The 19,466-nt window shown below is 28.2% G+C and overlaps 1 protein-coding gene across 1 annotated transcript in view; it reads left to right on the plus strand.

The window, feature by feature from the left end:
* LOC121128611 (histamine H1 receptor) overlaps positions 1–19,466 on the plus strand; it is a 110,422-nt gene that overhangs the window by 58,956 nt on the left and 32,000 nt on the right. The window contains exons 2-3 of the mRNA XM_040724205.2: positions 10,366–10,626; positions 16,191–16,281. Coding sequence (XP_040580139.1) covers positions 10,408–10,626; positions 16,191–16,281 — 310 coding nt within the window. The 5' untranslated portion in view covers positions 10,366–10,407. The remainder of the gene's footprint in view (positions 1–10,365; positions 10,627–16,190; positions 16,282–19,466) is intronic.

Genomic DNA, 19,466 nt, shown 5'->3' on the forward strand with positions numbered 1-19,466 from the left:
CTTTACTTATTACATTCTCTCTAAAGTAAAAAAATAAGCTTTTTTAAAACTATAAAAATGAATCATTATTTTATCTCTACAGCACAGCTGATACTATTTTGGTAGACTTGTTTAATTATTAGCAAAAGCCTTTAAAAAAATCCTAATTTAAAAATAAGTTGTTGTTTTTCATTTATTTTTCGTAAAAACTTTAATTTTTATCTTCAAGAGCTTACATGAAAGTTTTCTTTAGTTATTATAATAGGAATTAATTATTTTCTTTTCTTTTGTACTCTTGCAATTCACTTCTTCAGTGTAAAAAAAAAAAAAAAGGTACTCTAAGCAGTTAAACGTATCCAGGACCATTGTCTACGTAAAACGTTGGAGAGGAAGAAGGACTATTTCAAAAAGCCAACCTGTGCCCGAAGAAGTTAAACAAAGCAGCCCAGGCTATTCCCATTAGGTCAATTAAGGCCTCTGCAAGATATTTCGGGGGTTTACACCAGACTGTCCCGAGATCTATATAAAAAGTGGGTAGGAAGAGCCTTGTTAGAGTGGAAAAGTCACTTTTGACACAAGCAAAGAAAGAAAACCATCTCCTCCATAGCAAGACTCTTTTGAATGAGCCTTGGAGTATTTTTAAACTAATTTTTAAAGTATTTGACCCCTTTAGAGGCTTAATATCAACCCCTCGACTACACCTTTTGGGTGCATGCCGATGGGAAGGCCTGCAGTGTCCTTTATCCAAACACTAAGGCCCTCAAAACTACTATCAGACAACACTGCAAGGCCATGACAGAGGTCGGACACAAGCACCGGGTGTCAGACCTCCTTCGTCCGCCTGGAAGTCATATTTGCCACTAAGGGCGGCTACATTAATGATTAAGAATGTTCCTACATACATCCATTTGTAGCATTAATTTTGTTGAAATTCTATTGTGATTTAATATCTTGTTGAAGTTTAAAAATTAAAAGGGTTTAGATTTGAATGGACCACTCTGTAGATGAGGATGTATCAATGCCTTCAAAAGTAGTTTTAACAACCGTAGAGAAATGATTGATATATGGAAAACTCAGTAGAACTCTTGAAAAAGGTTCCAAATTTTATACAGATAGACAAGCGGAATGTTATTAATTTTTCTATTGGAATATTTGATATTAATTGATGTATATATGAAATTTAAAATTTTGCTTTAAGAACACCTTTGGATATAAATACGATGGGCGTGAACAATGAGAAGATCAATACTACTTTAGCGAAAATCCATTATGTGCTATATACGAAGAAAATAGAGGGAGAAATTGACGATTAAAGATTTGTGAATATTTCAAAACCTTATATTAGTGTTTAATAAAACTTATAGTAGTATTTTCTTTAAGATTAATTTCCAAATTATTTTTTTTAATTATCCAAATTATTTTACCAATATGTTTATGCCAATATGTTTATGCCCTCAAAAATTTTGAGTTTTCAAATTATATTTTGTTTTTTTTGGATGAATTGATATATTTAGTAATTTTTAATAGATGTAAATAACGTTTTATTTAAAGTTTCCTTTGTTTCCTTATGATATCATGTATTTTTTAATATGGAATGTAATGCACTACAAATTTAATTTAAAAAAAACATTTTATTAATTTTACTTTGAATTGGGTTGTTATGAAGAGTTCAAAATTGATATCTATCGATTATTTTAACCCAAAAAGTCGATTATGATGCCTTCTCGAACTTTTTTGTTAATGATGCCCTTACTCCATCCATCTAATTCATAGATACGTCAAAATACAATATTTTATCGACTTACAATAAGCTATAAGTAAAATCAAATTAAATTTGACTATAAAAAATAGGGAAGGTGCTTTAAAATATAGGTTTTTACTTTCCTGGAAGTAGAGGAACTACTTATATTTTAAAAGCTCAATCAGAAATGTTAATAAATTGCAAGTACCTATATTATTGAACCTTATTTATTTTGTGATGAAATATTTACCTTATAGTTAAATTTGTAGCAAATATTGAGAGTCCCAAAGAAGTCTATTTTTTACTCAATATTATTTTTCTATAAGGGGACCTTCCAGGCTCCAAAACTAAAACTAATTCAATCCTATAAATTTAGTGTTCATCATACCCTTACTCATCTCCATCTAGTTTGTCAATAGACCAATATTAATCATTTATTGCCCTACAGAAAGTTATAAGTAAAATCAAATTTGAGTATAAAAAATAGATAAGGCGATTTAAAATATAGGTATTTATTTTTTTTAGCTAAAAAACACCAAAAGGAAAAAAAAATAATAATAACAAACTCCCATAACTTATTTTAAAATTATTCCTAAAATTCTAAGCATATTTGAAGTATGAAAATGATTTCAAGTTGATTTGAAAGCAATGGGTTTGTTAGTTATTTTTATTTCTTTATATATTGCGTACCAAATTTATGGGACTTTTATTTTTGGTAAATTATTTTTATATTCATCACGTTTACACTAATCTTTAATATTATTCTCATAATCTATATTAACGGAGAAAAGTATGTCCTGTGTATGGGTGATTTTCGGCTCTTTTTTTTTTATATCAGGCGTTGCTTTAATGTTGAGACAATACTTCCACCCCAGATCATTCATTTAGTTTCTTTTGGTCGTTGGCAAACGTTACAAACTTTGCTTGATTAATATTAATATATTAAAACCCTAAATACTTTAAAGCTGAAAACATGGGGATTGGATATGTATGTGAGTGTTATCTAACGCAAAGGGAGAAAATTGAACTCAATAAATAAATAAATCTCTTTTCAAATAAAAAAGGACAAATTGGTCATTTGAGGGCGTCATTGAATCCCACTTTTGGCTGAGATTAATTTGCAAACCAAACCAATATGTGTCCATATATAGAATTTCAAATCTTGTTTACCAATATAAAATAGTAAATTATACATGAAATGTTAGAAAGATCAAATATCTAATACACCTAGGGAAAGTACTTTTCTATAGCTCTTAGATATAAATAAATGGGTCGAATTACTAAATATCTTTTTTGCTTTTGTTTATATCGTTTATCAGTTAATATTTAAAGTACTGTTGTTGATATAACTATGTTATGTACATAGTCATTTTAACCAGTACTTTAAAAAGTTGGTATTAAAACAGGTATTTGCAGAGCCATTAAGACATACAAAGTGGACCTCGATAGAGCAACGTAGGGACCTTGTATATTAATCAAACAAAGTTAGTATGTTTTTGGTCGACGCCTCATTTTGATTGTGCCATTAATAACTTTGAAGTAAATGTATATTTAAAGAATGTTGGAGGTAAATTTAATTAAATCAGCAACAGTCACCTGCTACGAGGGAGAGAAGGAAATTAACACTGCCATGAAAACATGAAAAGTTTCAGCAAAATCCATTAATTGGTTTGGGGGTGATTTCCAGGCAAACACACAGACATTTGCATTTAATATTTTTATTACTCGTATAGGTAGATAGCCATGTGAATACTGCGTTGAGTGTACCTTTACATAAAATATATGTTGGTAAGCGTACGTTCATTCATAAGTTAATATTTTTTCAAAGAGTACATGAATGATTCATTTCTTAATATTTTTCCTCTTTGCCTCCTTTTTTTTTTTTTTTTTTGCATTGATAGAACAAAATATTGAGACATTTATAAATATAAATATATACAGGATGACTCATATGTATTTGGACAATTGAAAATGATTAAAACTCGGAAACTGCTGGTCTTACAAAAAAATTAATTTATCAAAACTTAACCAGCAACTTTTATAACATTGAGTACAATACTGCAAATTATATTATTTTGAAGTCGTTGAACAAGTTGTTCGTTGATCAAATATGTTTTTTTGTCAGACTAACAGTTTCCAAGTTTTTATTCTTTTTAATCGTTCAAACACATATTTGTCACTCTGTAGATGTATAATAAGATTTTGTTAACTATATTTTTTTTACTCAGTTCCAAAAACAATTGAATAAGCTTATGACTATTTGTACTTCATGGAAAAGTATTCTGGGAGTAAAACTTGTATACAATATGAAAATGATTTTAATTCAACATAACTAAAAGTTTTTAATGACTCTCATTAAGATTCGAGTATGAAGGAATAGAAATAAGTTAAAACAGAATTTAAATGAAATAACATTTTTTTTCTTCGTTCATAAAAGTAATTTATTGATTGGCCGTCAATGATAGAAATCAAAGTGTAAAGCACGACACAAGTAAATAATACTTATACTTGGCAACTCAATAATATCTTGTCAAACGAAAGTATATTATTACAAAATAGTTTAACTGCATATAATAAAATTAGTTTAAAACTTTGAAGGTCTCAAATTTGCTGAATGCATATGAATATTACCCTCTCAGAGCCATGGAAGACTTTTAAAAATTGATTTTTGGCACTAAAGTTTTAGCACTTACCGTTAGGGCTATAAATCCTAGGTTTTTTTTTTTTGTAATTGGCAGTTTTTTTTTATTTCCTCAGCTGTTATCATTATTATTTCTCACTTGAGGAGATCATCTACATATCTTAATGTTACCACGTCATAAGTTCAACTTGAATATTTTTTATTTTCTAAACCTTATAATTTTTTTTTTATGAAAAAAAAAAGATTATAGGGTTTAGAAAATAAAAAATATTCAAGTTGAATTATATTTGGCTCATCTTTCATATTATTGTCAAAATATTTTGTTTTATTCTCTCTTCTTCTTTTTTTCTTCTCTATACCTTATAATCTCTTCTTTTTTTTCTTTAAGTGTGCAGAGAAACATATCAACATGCATTAAATATTGTTTTTAGAATATTAAGGTTTTTATTTTTTCCTATTAAATAGTAATAGTATTTTAAAAAATTGTTTTAGGAAAAAATGCTATTTTAAGGCCACCATGGCCTTGAAGGCAAAAACATTTGTCACCAGAACCATTTATTGACACTTGAAACCCTATATGAAAATTTTGAGCAAAATCCAATGATTGGTTCGGGTGGGATTACCAGACAAACAAACAGTCAGACATTTGCATTCAATATATTGATTAATATTTGCAGCTGATGTGTTGAAGCGTTCTGACAGCTATGCTACTACCCTCCAAAACTTTTTCTCCCTTGGTCAAATAATTTTTTTTCGATTAGATATAAGCAGACGTTTTAGTACTACAATGAATAGATTGGATTCAGGAAATTTAGGTCAAAAATACATATTATATCTATATCCAATCAAATTGTCAGAGTTACCTAATTAGTTTTTGATTTCTTTTACCTTTTTTATACATCGAAAGTCCCTTAAATTTACTACTCTGCATATCTTCTTAAATATATATCTCAACAGGTGCGTCTGCATTCATACTAAAATAATGAATAATATAGATGTTATGGGGGAAAATAAGTTTATAGATGCTTCATCTTCAAAATAATTGATAGTTATAACTGATCAACAATTCAATTATTTCCCCTGGAATATTATTGTAACCTATATTAACACAACCTAACCAGCTTATTAATTTAAATTTTTAATAAATATGAAAAACTGAATGACCAAACATCAATCAAAAACGACATCTAAAAAAAAAAAAAAATTCAATTGAAATATAGGACATACATATACTATAACTTCAGGTAGGATATAAAGTACTCGAAGTAAAAATAAAAAAAGATATTAGCTTCTAAGTAAGGTCCTTCATTTTAATCAATCTTTTAGTGGCTAAACTCATTTTTTATAAATTAAAATCAAGATGAATTAATAAAAAAACATTTTCAAATACGGAAATGTTCATATCAATTTGTTAGTTACTTTGATTTTCATCTATATAGTTATTTCATATCGAAATAGGGCACTGAATCGTAGTTATGCCCTAAAAACGTAAATTTACAAAAAAAAAAAAACTTCATAGGCCAAATCTTTTGAAGTATAAAGTTTTAATGGTCATATTCGTCATCCACAGCTGAAATAACAATAATAAAAGTGGTTTTCAGCCTGCGGACAAAAATTGTATTGCATTGTAGTGTTATTCTATTTGTCATAAACGTTGATTGGTTGAACTAAAATAAGCTTCTACTATTAAATTAACTGTCACACCTCTTTTATTGAGGCTCAATATTGTTATCTTTTTTTATAAGATGAAACAAAGATATAATTGTGCGGAATACATATATTCATTAAATGAGAATAATTTTATTCAAAATATGATATAAATATGTGGTGTATTTATTTAAATCTGATTAATGTAATTGAAATTGAAGAAAGAATATTAGACTAAGAATATATAGTGCTTTTAATTTAATATTTATAATTCGCATTTTTAATATTACTTGATTCACACCCAACATAATATAAAATATAGATTCATCTGTATCAATATATATTTAGTTCCTCACTTATTATTTGATAAATAAGTTTCTTTTCATAAATACAGAAAAGAAGATCATAATAACTATTCAGCCCAAAACAAATAGAGTACTTTTTTGTTTTACTAAATCATACCTATGTATATATTAATAAGTACGTATATGTAATTATTTATTGAACCAATTAATATTTTTTTTAAACGAGTGTAAGTAAAATTCTATGTTGGGAATTTATTTATTCTATTTAACAACAGCTGATAGGTCTTTAGATATAATTTTGCCACCGTTTGTCGTTGTGTAAATATGTCATACTTTGGCATGTTACAAGTTACGTAAAAATAGTAATCATTATTTTAAAATTAAAAAACTAAGCTTATTATTACTTTATGATAAAAAAAATTGATAGTGGTTAAGTATCCATTAATGGTGTTGTTTCCTGGAACAAGGAGCTAAGTCTGTACATCTTCTATTTTTTCCTACTTTAATGTTCAAGACAGAAAGCGTCATAAATTGTTGAAAAGTAGGGAGTAAATAAAGAAACTGTCATGGCGTCATCCATTTATGAAAGAAAAACGTCACACTAGGGGGTCAAAGCACAAGTCTCTGACATTCAAGCCCAGGCAAATACTCTTGTCCAACAAACGTACTTACTTGTACATGTAAATTGTAAATTTATGTCCGTTCACGAACAAGGTTTTTATTTCTAGATTATATGCATTCATATAAAAAGCATAATGAAAAATTATAGTTTAAAATTAATATCCTTAAATGTAACTTCATTATTCATAACAAAAATTAAGTAAAATGCTCATTGAAAAAATAAAAACAAAAGCAATCATCACTTCAATAATACAACATAAATAAATAAAATAATACAGAATATCATGAAACACCCTCTAAAGGAAAAAATAGTCCACTAATGTGCTTTTTATATTGACAAATAATTAACTGAAGTGTATCTTCATGTCGTAGAGAAATCTATGGGAAGTATTTAATATATCGCATTGCATAATTCTGTGTTGACTGTCTAGTTCTTTCAATAATTAAGCAGTTTTTTTTTGTGATGAATCATATATTTATCGAGAAGTATAAAGAAGAGGCAATAAAAAATATATTCTGTTTGGTTTTTTCTCTCAAAGGACTGAATTTTCCTAAGAAAAAAAGGCTATAAACTCGTCTTAATTATAAGTCATATATAAGTTGTTTATTCCGTTCATTTTTTTTTATTTATTCAACGAAACAACAGCCACGTAATCAATTTTTGACCAAATTTATTAGCTGTCAATAAGTACACACTCCCCTAACAAGATGTCGCTTTTGAGATACCACATATGACGTTACTTTATCCTTTTTTCTTGTTACAGTTGTAATTTTCACTTTCCTTTGCATAATTTAATTTATAAATTAAGCTAAAAGGTTGCTTGATTAGTTATAGGTAGAGAAATTCATGAGTCATTATCTAATCAGCGCTTTGTTTTCTCTATTTCCAAATTTAAATATACATAATCAAAAGTACAATTCACTCCAATTTATCCTTTCCCTCTCCCTTCCATATTCTCTTGTACTTGTGTGTCTAAAAAATATAATTATGCTGATGTAATAGTTATTAATTGAAAAAGATAGATCACTAATGTTGTACTTTATATAAGACTCTGATGTATAGATTATGTTTTCCAACAAAAGTAATTAAGGAATGGAAAGAACTAGCTTTCACTTTTTCCATAAAACTTTATAATTATCATCAATCTGAAACAAATGGCAAGCTTCATTTCTAATTAAGCAAACATACATACTTCATTTGAGATCTAGATAGTGTAAGTGACGGAAATCAATCCGATAAAATACCAGTTTGAATCATTCATACTCTTATTTATTTGAATTAAATGTTGGAAAAGTGATATTTTTGTCCAGACACACCAACTTGTAGGTTTTCGAATAGAAAATAGATTGGAAGATTATCTTATTACAGGAGTAATTTGGGAGATTTAAACTACTGACTTGTATAACTTTTAAATAACGAATATATGTTGGTATGGTATGTTAAATTTTTGCATATTTAAGACAAATCAGCTCTTAAATAGTTGAGCCATAAACAAAAAGCGTTCCAACTCTCCGCGGTCTCCCCAGCCCATGGGGTGCAAACCAACCCATATTGTTTTTTAAAGAATAATTGCTCCTGACCGTGTTGTCCATTGGGATACGTTGGTTCATTTTTAACTTGTTCAAATGCAATTGAGACTACAATTTATTCCTTTCTGAAAAGTATTTTGAGTAAATGTCTATTTTTAATGTATATAGACATGTTTTAATTAAAAGATAAAGCTATTTGTAGTTTGAGATAAAGTTAAAAAATATGGAAATAAAAATAAAGTTAATATGGGTTTTTGTTTTTTTTAGTGCATACACAATACAAAAAGATCTATCAAGTACAGATTACTAACTTACATTACTTACATCGTTTGTAATATTTAAACATAATCAATGTAACTGACAAAAAACATAAGTATTGTGAATATTGTGCAATAGAATATCCATTCTGTATACTTGTGACCCTATTTAACTTATTTTTTGTAAGAACCATAGTGCATGCATATCTACCCAGCATAAATGTGAACATTCCAAAGGAATACTATGAGATTTTTTGGCTTAACATTTTTCTAACTTAGTTTAAACATACAAACACTTTTTTATAAATGTATAATATAATCTAAATTATAATATTTATAAACATATTTTTATTTTTTATCCTAAAGAAGATACACTTTTCATTAAAAGAGTTTAAATAAATTAAAGAAGTTATAAAGAGAGAGAGAGAGAGGAAATATTCAAAATAATTTTACTAATGGATGTATTTCTTTGAAGAAATGAACTTTTGAGAAGATTGAAAAGTGAAAAAAAAATTAATCTAATTATATAAGTATATACTTTGGTATATGTAAGTAGATGAAAAGAGAATTAATTCATTATAGATGAAAATATTTTTAACAAACTATAACATAATTATTAAAATCTCAACGTTCATATTTTTTTTATGAAAGAAACATTTTTTAAAGATACTCTTTAAAACTATTTTGTACATACATACTGGTATTACAGGGGGATAACAAATTAGAAAATGATCAATAAATTTACATTACGCACAGATTATGGTTTGTATTATAATATGGATTAATGATATTATACAAGTTAAATTTTGTGCTCCAATTAAGTCATATCCCATTCAATGTAGTTTAATGAACAATTTGATGGAGATGTATCATCATTAAATTGCACCTAGTAAGCAGCAACATCGCACAGGTTACTAGATTAAATTGGAGTTTATTGTTACCTTATCTGTATCTCACAAACTAATCTCCTAAATGCACCAGATAAAAGGCTCAAAATCAGTTGGTAGTTGAACAATTTTAACAACTGAAATTTTTTATTGAATAATAACATATAATTGTTCACAGCTTCATAAAATCTTATTCATATCCAAACTATCACTGTTTAGAACACTGATTGAAGGAAACGAAGAAGAAACATCGACCCCCAACAACCAAATACACCTTTGATTTTTGATGTAACGCTGTGTGGAATAACCAAGCAATTCAACTGCCAAGCATAAATAGAGATACTATGTTCGATATCGATAATATCTTTTTTTATATATCTAGGATTAATTATTAAGCAATCCATTGAAATCTGAACACATACTAATTCAAGTACAAGTCGGAAAAATGACCCCCCTAGAACGTGATTGATGAATTTCTATTCGCGCACTCCAAGCAGTTGGGTGTCTCCAGGACCACCATCTACGCTGTCAGGAACTCCAAAACGATGAGGGAACAAATGAAGGCCTCGGAATAAAATCCAAACTGTCCATAACCTTAATTTTTTTTTTTAATACATAAATCCATTGAAATAAGTTGTACAAATTTAAACGACTCTTTTTTACCTATGTATATAAATCAACTAATGTCTTGAAATTAGTGTATTCAATATATAAAAGGAATATATCACCTAATGTATAAATTTTGTATTCTTTTCAGAGAATGTTTTCCAAAAATTAAAACAAGGTTACTAGGAGCATCATGTCAACAAATGAAATTCAATTGACCATGAATGTATCATCATCCTTGAATGAGAATATGAGTGAAATTGGTTCGTCTGTACTACATGATGAGGCGGCCTTTGCAACACTATCAACACTCATTCCGACAGGTCTTGGTCTTTACATCTTTAGCTTTACTACTTTTGTTGGAAACGCCATGGTGCTTCATGCCATTCGAACTGAGAAACGGTTACAAACGGTAATATTTATTAGTTTGCTAATACTAAGACCAATAAGAAGTTTTTAAATAATATGCCTAGTAATTGATAATGACGATTATAGGTTTACTTTTGCCTTCAAATGTTGTGGGATATGTTTATTTATTTACCTCAATGTAAAAAAAAAAGTGTACTGATTCGTATTTAATGGGTCTTTGTGTTCCATTAAATGTACATGTGAAGAAAGAAAATTAATAATTTATTATTTCTTAGCAAGTTCCAAAGTATAAATTTCATAATGTAAAAAAGAAAATGAAATTGTTGCACAAATGATACGAGAGAAAATTCTCCCAAAATTAAATCATTTTAAAAATTAACAAAAAATGAATAACTCAATGTCACAACCCTTGCTAGCAATACAATTCTCGACACTAGAACAAAACTTGGAACAGGTCTTCGGGATGTATTCCTAGGATATCTGGTTTCCGTCCTTGATAATGCTGATCTCTTCAATTCGTCCACAGTGCAGTGATGGGTCAAAACAGCCTTGTTCTACAAAATGATCTGCACACTGTAGTCCAGAAAATTGAGTTTATGTGTGAAAGGTGACAGAAAAACTTGGTCTTTGGACCTTGGAAGATGTATGATAAGGAGGCCCGTCATGAGTCTATACTTAATTACCTCATGTTAATTGGCCTACAAATTTTTTTATTGAAAAGTATTGATGATAATTTATAGATAAATAACATCATATACAGCAATAAATTTCTAGATATTTGACTCTAGTTTAGATAATTAAATTTAAACCAAAATCTTTATACTCAAGAATGCAGAATGAATCCCTTCCCATTAGATTTCAAATAATATTTAGCAAGTTATTTAAAAATGTGTCTCCTAAGACATAGGGTTTAACTGTTGCACGGTTAATAGAAATACAAGGTTATACACTAGCACTTGTACAACTGATGTTTGAATTCTACCTTGCTTTTTAATATTAACGTCATAGTGTAAGAGTGGTTTCGTGTTTTATCAAAATTTGTTCCTGCCCAGTAGTCGGTACGCTTCATCAAATTTAAAATTCTAACAATAGTGACGTCATAGACTATGAGTGGTTGCAGTTTTTGTCAAAATCTGCCTGTCTTGCCCAGCAGTTGATATGATACATCAAATTGAAAATTCTAGCTTGTATTTTTATTAACCTGGAACTGTTGTACTTCAATGTCTACTTTACCTAATCAGTACAACTCTATATAACCAATCAGGAGAAAATACCCTTATATTTATAAAATCCACAATTTGTCCATGGAAAAATAATTAAATTAAATGATAAAAGATAATTACAAAAACTGACAGTTTCAAACAGCCCACAAACTATTTGGGTTGCTTCTGTACTCTAATAATTACGTCCACCACCAAAGTTAAAAGGAGGTTATGTTTTTACCTCAATTCTTCAGTTTGTAGTCACCAGGATTACAGCAAAAATTACGGAATTGCATGAAACGCTCCCCAACATTATGGGATGAAGTAATTAAACAATAATCTATATGTTAAATTATACTCAACAACAACGTGTCTATTACATGATAACAATCACTTTACTTTTGATAGATAGGACGATAATGTAAAATATATATTAACAAGAAAATCCAAATATGTGTGGGGGTACACGAGAGAAAATAGCATACTAATAATTAACAGCTGGTAGGAAGATTATAAGGGGTCACAGTAAAATCCCATTAAATTTTTATAGGTCAAAGCAAAACCAAACGGTTAAAATGCATAACAAACAATAACTTTGGAAAAAATTGATATCCATAAGTTACTTTAATTTTAAGCGGAAGTTTTGCACTCTACCGTGTGTCCATTATAGTTATAATTATTACTCTCTGCCTCCTTCCTTCAACAGAATTTATGGGGTAAACATCGATTTTAGATCTGCTATTCTTCAACATGAGAAAAGGTCAAAAATCATGTTCAGGTTTATCACCAAGCCTAGGAGAATGTCATTAAAAATAGGTCTGAGCAATGTTGACCTTAGGATACTCAAGTCTGCAGACTCAATGTACACTGCACTTCCATTTAGGCTCCCGCTTCTTTGAAAAAAATTAAATTTATTTCCTAAAAACATGTCATTTGAGAAATTCCGTTTCAAAAAAGAATTCTAAAAGGCCTTGATTCCATATTAAATCCAAATTTTCAAAATGAAAAGTACAAAATTATCATAATTCGGGACTATTATCATTCAGAGTTATTTTTTACCCTTAAAACAATCCTCAAATTAAAGGTGGAATAAATAAAACTTATGTAAAAGTGGTTTTTTATTGGTGTTTTCTTTGATTCTGGATCTTGTTCTAGTTGACAAACGACACTCTTCTTAAAATCCTCTTAACTTATTCATAATAGATAAGGGTGAGGAATATTAGAGCTTATATTTTAGACAAATATTCAATGTATAATTTTTTTTTAAATGGAATAAAAAAATATGCATATCGAAGGATTTTTGTTCAATTTTGTATTTTTAAGTGATCCCACTATGAAATATTAAAATTATCTACACATCGTGAATGGATAGATTCATGGTTTCCATCCAGGTATCGCATTCCCCAGGAATTCTCCGATAAATTCTCCTTTCGCCGTCCCTGGTGGAGTCCGGAATCCAAATTCGAGCATCTTTTCAGCTGGATGATGAAGGAAGAAGTATCTTCCATTGATTTTCCTATTGCAAGGCATGGCTTCATGAAATTGGCATTGAAATAGGAAACAAATAGGATGATAATGTGATATTAAACCACATTAAAAAACGGGATCACTACAAAATGGAAAACATCCTTGGAGATGTTTATTTTTTAAATTATACATTGAATATTTTTTTATAATATAAACTATGATATTCTCCATCACTATGTAATATGAATCAATCATAAGGGTTTAAAGAAGAGTGTGGTTTTTCATCATTTATCAGACTTAAAATGGAAATATATCGAGTTCAGAACAAGATACAGAATCAATTTAAAACACCAAAAAACAACTTTTACATAAGTGTTGTTAGTACTACTTTTAATTTGGAGATCGTTTTAAGGGTAAAAAATGACTCTGAATGATAGTAATCCTGAATTACTATAGTTCCGGATATTTCAGAATTTTGATATCTGAGAGAAAAATTGAGATCAGTTTTGGATTTTGCGCTCATAGATAAAATTAAATTCTTGTCTTTAATTCAATTGTAAACAATCCTCCTTCCCCTAATTGTTCCCCTCTGTTATTATTAAGTATAAATATGTTATATTTTGTTTTTTTTGTTTTTTCAATTGTAACTTAACTATTAGTTTAATGAAAAATGATCAAGGCATTATATTATGTTTATTCAAACTATTCAAATTATGCTGACATCACTTTGAAAATTATTAGCAAATATTGACTTTGTTATTTCTTTCCAATTAAGCTCATTTCAACATACATAGATTTCCTTTATTTCAAAATTGCTCAACTAACTTTCATCCATTTTATAAAAATATATATCACGAATACGTACAAGTATGGCAGAATAAGCTTTGGAAGTAGTAGGTGAGTGAGCCTGATTTACTTCTAAAGGCAAGATTCTATCATTTACTTTGAAATACAGTTAGTCGCTATTGTTGAAATAGTGAGGAACGTTCGTTTGACGTCGAAAATAAATATTGCCCTAAAACAGTATGAAATAATATTTCATTAAATTAAACTGATATCATATAGCTCCAGGGTTTTTATTTGAGGAGTTTATCCATTTAAAAAAATCTGTTAATTTCTTCAATTTCTAATATATTAAAAAAAAAAATTTAAACCTTTTCATAATTTGAAATTTTTAAAAAATTTTGAACACATATTTTTCCACGAATAATTATGCTAAGAGGTAAAATTAGTGTCTTTCGATTATGTATTATGCAGTACTTTTAAATTAGCTCAGTTTGTTCAAATCACGTAAATAAAACCTGTTGTATTTTGAAAAAAAACTAACATTTTTAAGAACTTTGTATAATTGCACATAAACTATTTACTTAATCACCCACAACTACTCAATGAAAAGTTATTTGAAGACAAACAAATGTGAAAAAGTCACGTGGTATTAAAGTACCAAAGTTTGATTTATTCAGTCAATAGAATATGGAGGACGTCATCTACCTGTTTGGATAATGAAACGAAAAAAATAAACTTTTTTAATTTATAAACCTCATTTTTATGCCCTTTGTGAAAGTGAAGTTATGTTGTTGGGTATTGTGTATGTAATTAACACTAAGCCAAATATTTTGTTTAAAATAATACTAATATGTCAAGACACATGCCTAATGTGATTGACAAACCAACATTTACATTTAAGTAAACATAATAGAGAGTGAAAAGATAATTTCTCATCATCAATATTTTTTATAACAAAGTGTTAATTATTTTGCTACTAAAAAGACAAATACTTCATTTAAAACCTAAATAATTTAAATGGACATTTATTTAATTTATTTTTGCAAAAGAATAATGTGTCTAATTGTTTTGTTTTTTTTTAAAGTCATTTCTCAGAAATATATATTTAATCTAAGCAATTTAAAATAATTATCCTCATGGTTTTGCAAGATACATTCATTTATCATATACAAGTAATGAATCTAATATATTATGTAAATATCAATATTTTAAATTAATTCCTTGGAAGTGAACTTCCAATTCTACTAAATTGAATTATATTCAAAGCCTGATTGAACATTCATGTGTGCTCATAAAAGACAGAGAGTAACCTTGATGATTTGTTGCAGAGTTAGGATTCTAAGTCCTTGATAGACCAAGAGTAGAATGGGGGATCGAAATTGGATTAATCCTAGCAAATGTCCTTCATCCCCTCCTCCCTTGTCGCAGCTGATTATAGCTGATCCAATGAAACGTCATGATAGCTCAGCTATTCTTCTCCAAAACGTTCTTTTTAATTGGCAAGGTTACACTGTTAATTTTAGGTTTTTTTTCTTTAACATGCCCAAAATAAACTTGATGTCCGTCACTACGTATAGCATAATAAAAGTAAAAAAATATCTACGTAAAAAATGTCAGGCTTGCTCTTATGAATATAATTACAAATATTTATTTTGAAATTACGTCATATCTAAAAATTAGAAATCATCTAGATCTTCAAGAGCATCGTTGTCAAAAACCATGAAATTCTAGTTACATGTCTTGAATTCCCTTAGCAAAAGCAAAAGTTCAAATTAATTAAATATTCATTGACATATTGAATATTTCAAGTGGCTTAAATACTTATATATAAAAATCTACCCTTTGGTCTGATGGGTCATGCCCCAGAGTTTTTATTATTTAGTCATTTCCATCAAAACATTCCATAATTGTACCATTAGTATAACAAAATCTAAATAATATTAATAATTATTGCATTATCATAATCACAAGTGCACTTAATTCTTCATCTCTTTTATGGTTCAAACATGTACATTTTACATATACAAGTGATAAATTGTACCAAACCCAACTTGCACCTACTTATTCATTTTATTTTGTTTGTCTAACTTCTTCAACTTTCCATCGATAATCATCATATTTATTATTAATTTGTTTTCATTTTCAATTGCAGGTGTCCAATATGTTTATAATGAGCCTAGCCTCTGCCGATTTGACTGTGGGTCTTATTGTCATGCCCATAAGTTCCGCTTATGCATTAACTGGTAGGATTTTTTTTTAATTAATTGTTAAAAATACATTACGTATCAAAGGGGTATCAATATTGCACGTAGGGCAATTTATTTTTATTTTCTTTGAATGAGTTTCAAAAAGTCATAAAAATCACACGGGTTTTGAAAGGGGCATTGTAACAGAGTGTAACAGATAATAAAAATAATTATAAAGAATAGAGCCTTTGTATGACTTTGAAAAAAAAAATATATATACATATGAGTGTGGGTATGTCAGCTTTTCATAAATGGCTTAAAGTAACATAATTAGACTTTCAAAGTCATTAGTAGAAAACTTTTATTCTGTCTTATATTTTTTTTAGATACTTAGTAGTGTTGACTGATATATACGTACTAATTTTACTGGACCATTGACACATTTAAAAGGGTACTACATTGAATTAGTATGGGAAATATTATAGCGTCATTACGCTATAAAATAGTAATCAGTCGATGACTTAATCCCTCAAATTTATACTTTCCTTCTAATCCCTAACTAAATTCTTGTAGATACAACTTTATTTACAAGAAAATGGGGCTTTACTAGGTGTTACATGTGTTAAATATTTTTATTGAAATGCCAATTTTGGTACTGGAGCTTACAAGAAAATATTCATATAGTTAGAACACTATCACAAAGTCTACAACAATCATTGTATTACTTGTACATAATTATATGATGATAGCAAAATGAGACAAAAATACTATTAATATCCATTTCACTTTTAATTTAAATTCATAAGTACATGCAATGTATCCATTAATAATATCTACATAAAGGGACATTGACGTCAATTAATAATTTTAGTTGAAATTGATGATTGTCAATCAACTTTAATCATTAATTTTGATGTGTATGATAAAATAACAAACATTGGCGTATCAATTCATCATTTTGCAATTTTTTGATAAAATGATAAAAATATAGAATATATACCTATATAGGAATTTTGTAATACAGTAAAACTCTATGATATCATTACCTCTACATAATAGTTTTTTTAGATGCGAGCTAGATTCTGAGCAGAACAAAGTCAATGAAATACGAGTTTTTATTTTTATTTTTTGGGAAATGAGTTTTTCGAGAAGTGGTGACAGGAAACAAATGCTGGGTAGTTGCAATTTTTTAAAGTTTTTTCTTATGGGATAATTTGTTTTGAATTAAAAGCTCCATCCAGGAAGAAATGAAACTTGTCTGTCAAGAAATTTCTGACTATGTTTTGAAATTAGGCAATATTTTATTTCATTGTTTTTTGTATTTTTGAGTACAATATTAGAATAAGGTCATTTTAAAGTACTTAACGACTGCTACACTAATGGGCAATCAGAATTGTCGTTTTTTTGGGGTTTTTTTTACAAAATTAGAATGTCGTGAATTTCTAAGAACATAAATATGTGGGTTTTTTAAATTGATCAAAATTGTAAATTCTCGATTTTTTTTTTAAACAAAGAGAAAATTGTTGGTGAGAAGTTAGGATTTTTTGAAAAGCAAGTGTTCCTGCATTTGGAAAAATATTAAAATGATTTTCTCCAATTAGCACTTATAAAATTAATGGTAGTACTTTTACGATTAAGTGCAACTGGGTGGTCGTAAATAAGAAATTTGCATTCGTTTCTGTTTAATACTCCATTGATGAATTTTCAAATTGCATCCATGATGTCTTTGAGTCAACAAATTATCCAATAGTTTAAATCTATTATTCAAAAGCTCATCTATCAAACATGGATGAAGTACTATTAAGTAGAAGGCACCTTACAAATATTGTAACAAGTTTTTTTCAAGAATGAGTTAACACCGAGGATTAAAAAAATTGATCACAAAGGATATTTCCAAATTTTCACTTATTACCGAATATTCAAAAACAATTTTGCTCAAGGCACTGCGTTATTCCAATTCTATATAAATATGAACTCTATTTTTTTGCCTGCTTTCTTTCTCATATTAGTGTTTTCCTTAATGATTCATTGAACTCTAATTAGCTTTTGTTAAACTGTGATTTTTTATAGTCTTCATGAAGAAATATTCTTAAACTGCAAACTGATTAAAGGCATTTTTGTTCTTTTATTTTTGGTGTTTAGGTGGGGCACAATAAAGATGTGCCGTGTTGCACTCATTTAACAAAATTTGAAGAAAATTAACTCTTACTCAATACCATCTACATATATAGAATCCTACCATCCAAATGAAATATATATTACATAATTGGATTAGATGTCCCCTAAGAACATTAAAAATATGTTAAATGTTTCATTTTGTTCTTGTTAATTAAATAAATATAATTTTGATCAATAGTGAAAAATAGTTAATTTTTAGATAAATTGCAATAGAAAGCAATATTTCATTTTCAAAAATTCTATATTTGTCCTATTTTTTTGTTATTACGTGAAATATATTAAAATCCTTTCTGTCCGATGTTCATAGTTGTACATCCATATAGGTACAAGTATAGAAACCCGTTATCAAAAAGGTATATGAATTTATTTGGACAAATCCTATATAAAAATATTTGCATATTTGTGTAAAGCACAGATTTCAACCTACATACTTCTTTATTATAGACCTACATTTTATGGAAATATATTTCCTATCAAAAACCTGTAAAAATTAGATATTTATCACTTCGACGAAAAATATGCATATCAAAAGAAGATATTAATATTGTACATTGGAGATTAGCTCAAATGAAGAATCCCTACGCACTTTTATAGACAACATCATGATTTATTGACATATATTTAAGAGGGTAAACCTCACATTTACATATCCTGAAATGTAAAAAGAATGAGTATCATTCTGACCAAAGCTCTAAGAAAAGTTATAAAACGCGTCTGTTAGTATATTATCACCGCCTGGATGAATGTGAAAGTAACTATAAATCAAGGTTGTCCAAAGTTATTTAACTTATTATCTTATAGCTATAACTTATTCTCACGACCTTGATTTCTCGACTACTTACCCATTCACTAATCAGGTGACAATCTGCTTGATCTAAATTTGTAAATAACTTGAGCATGACTTAACAAATGTATTGAAATAATTTTCTTAAAATAACATTGGTTATATGGGCGTTGCAGATTAGCGTTATAGAAATAAAATAACTCATAATTTCAAAAATTCCCCAAAATTGGACTCTTCCTATGTTGATATAAAACACGATACATTTCCATGATCTATTTCT

This window comes from Lepeophtheirus salmonis, chromosome 13, assembly GCF_016086655.4.
Source record: "Lepeophtheirus salmonis chromosome 13, UVic_Lsal_1.4, whole genome shotgun sequence".
NCBI classification, from domain to species: domain Eukaryota; kingdom Metazoa; phylum Arthropoda; class Copepoda; order Siphonostomatoida; family Caligidae; genus Lepeophtheirus; species Lepeophtheirus salmonis.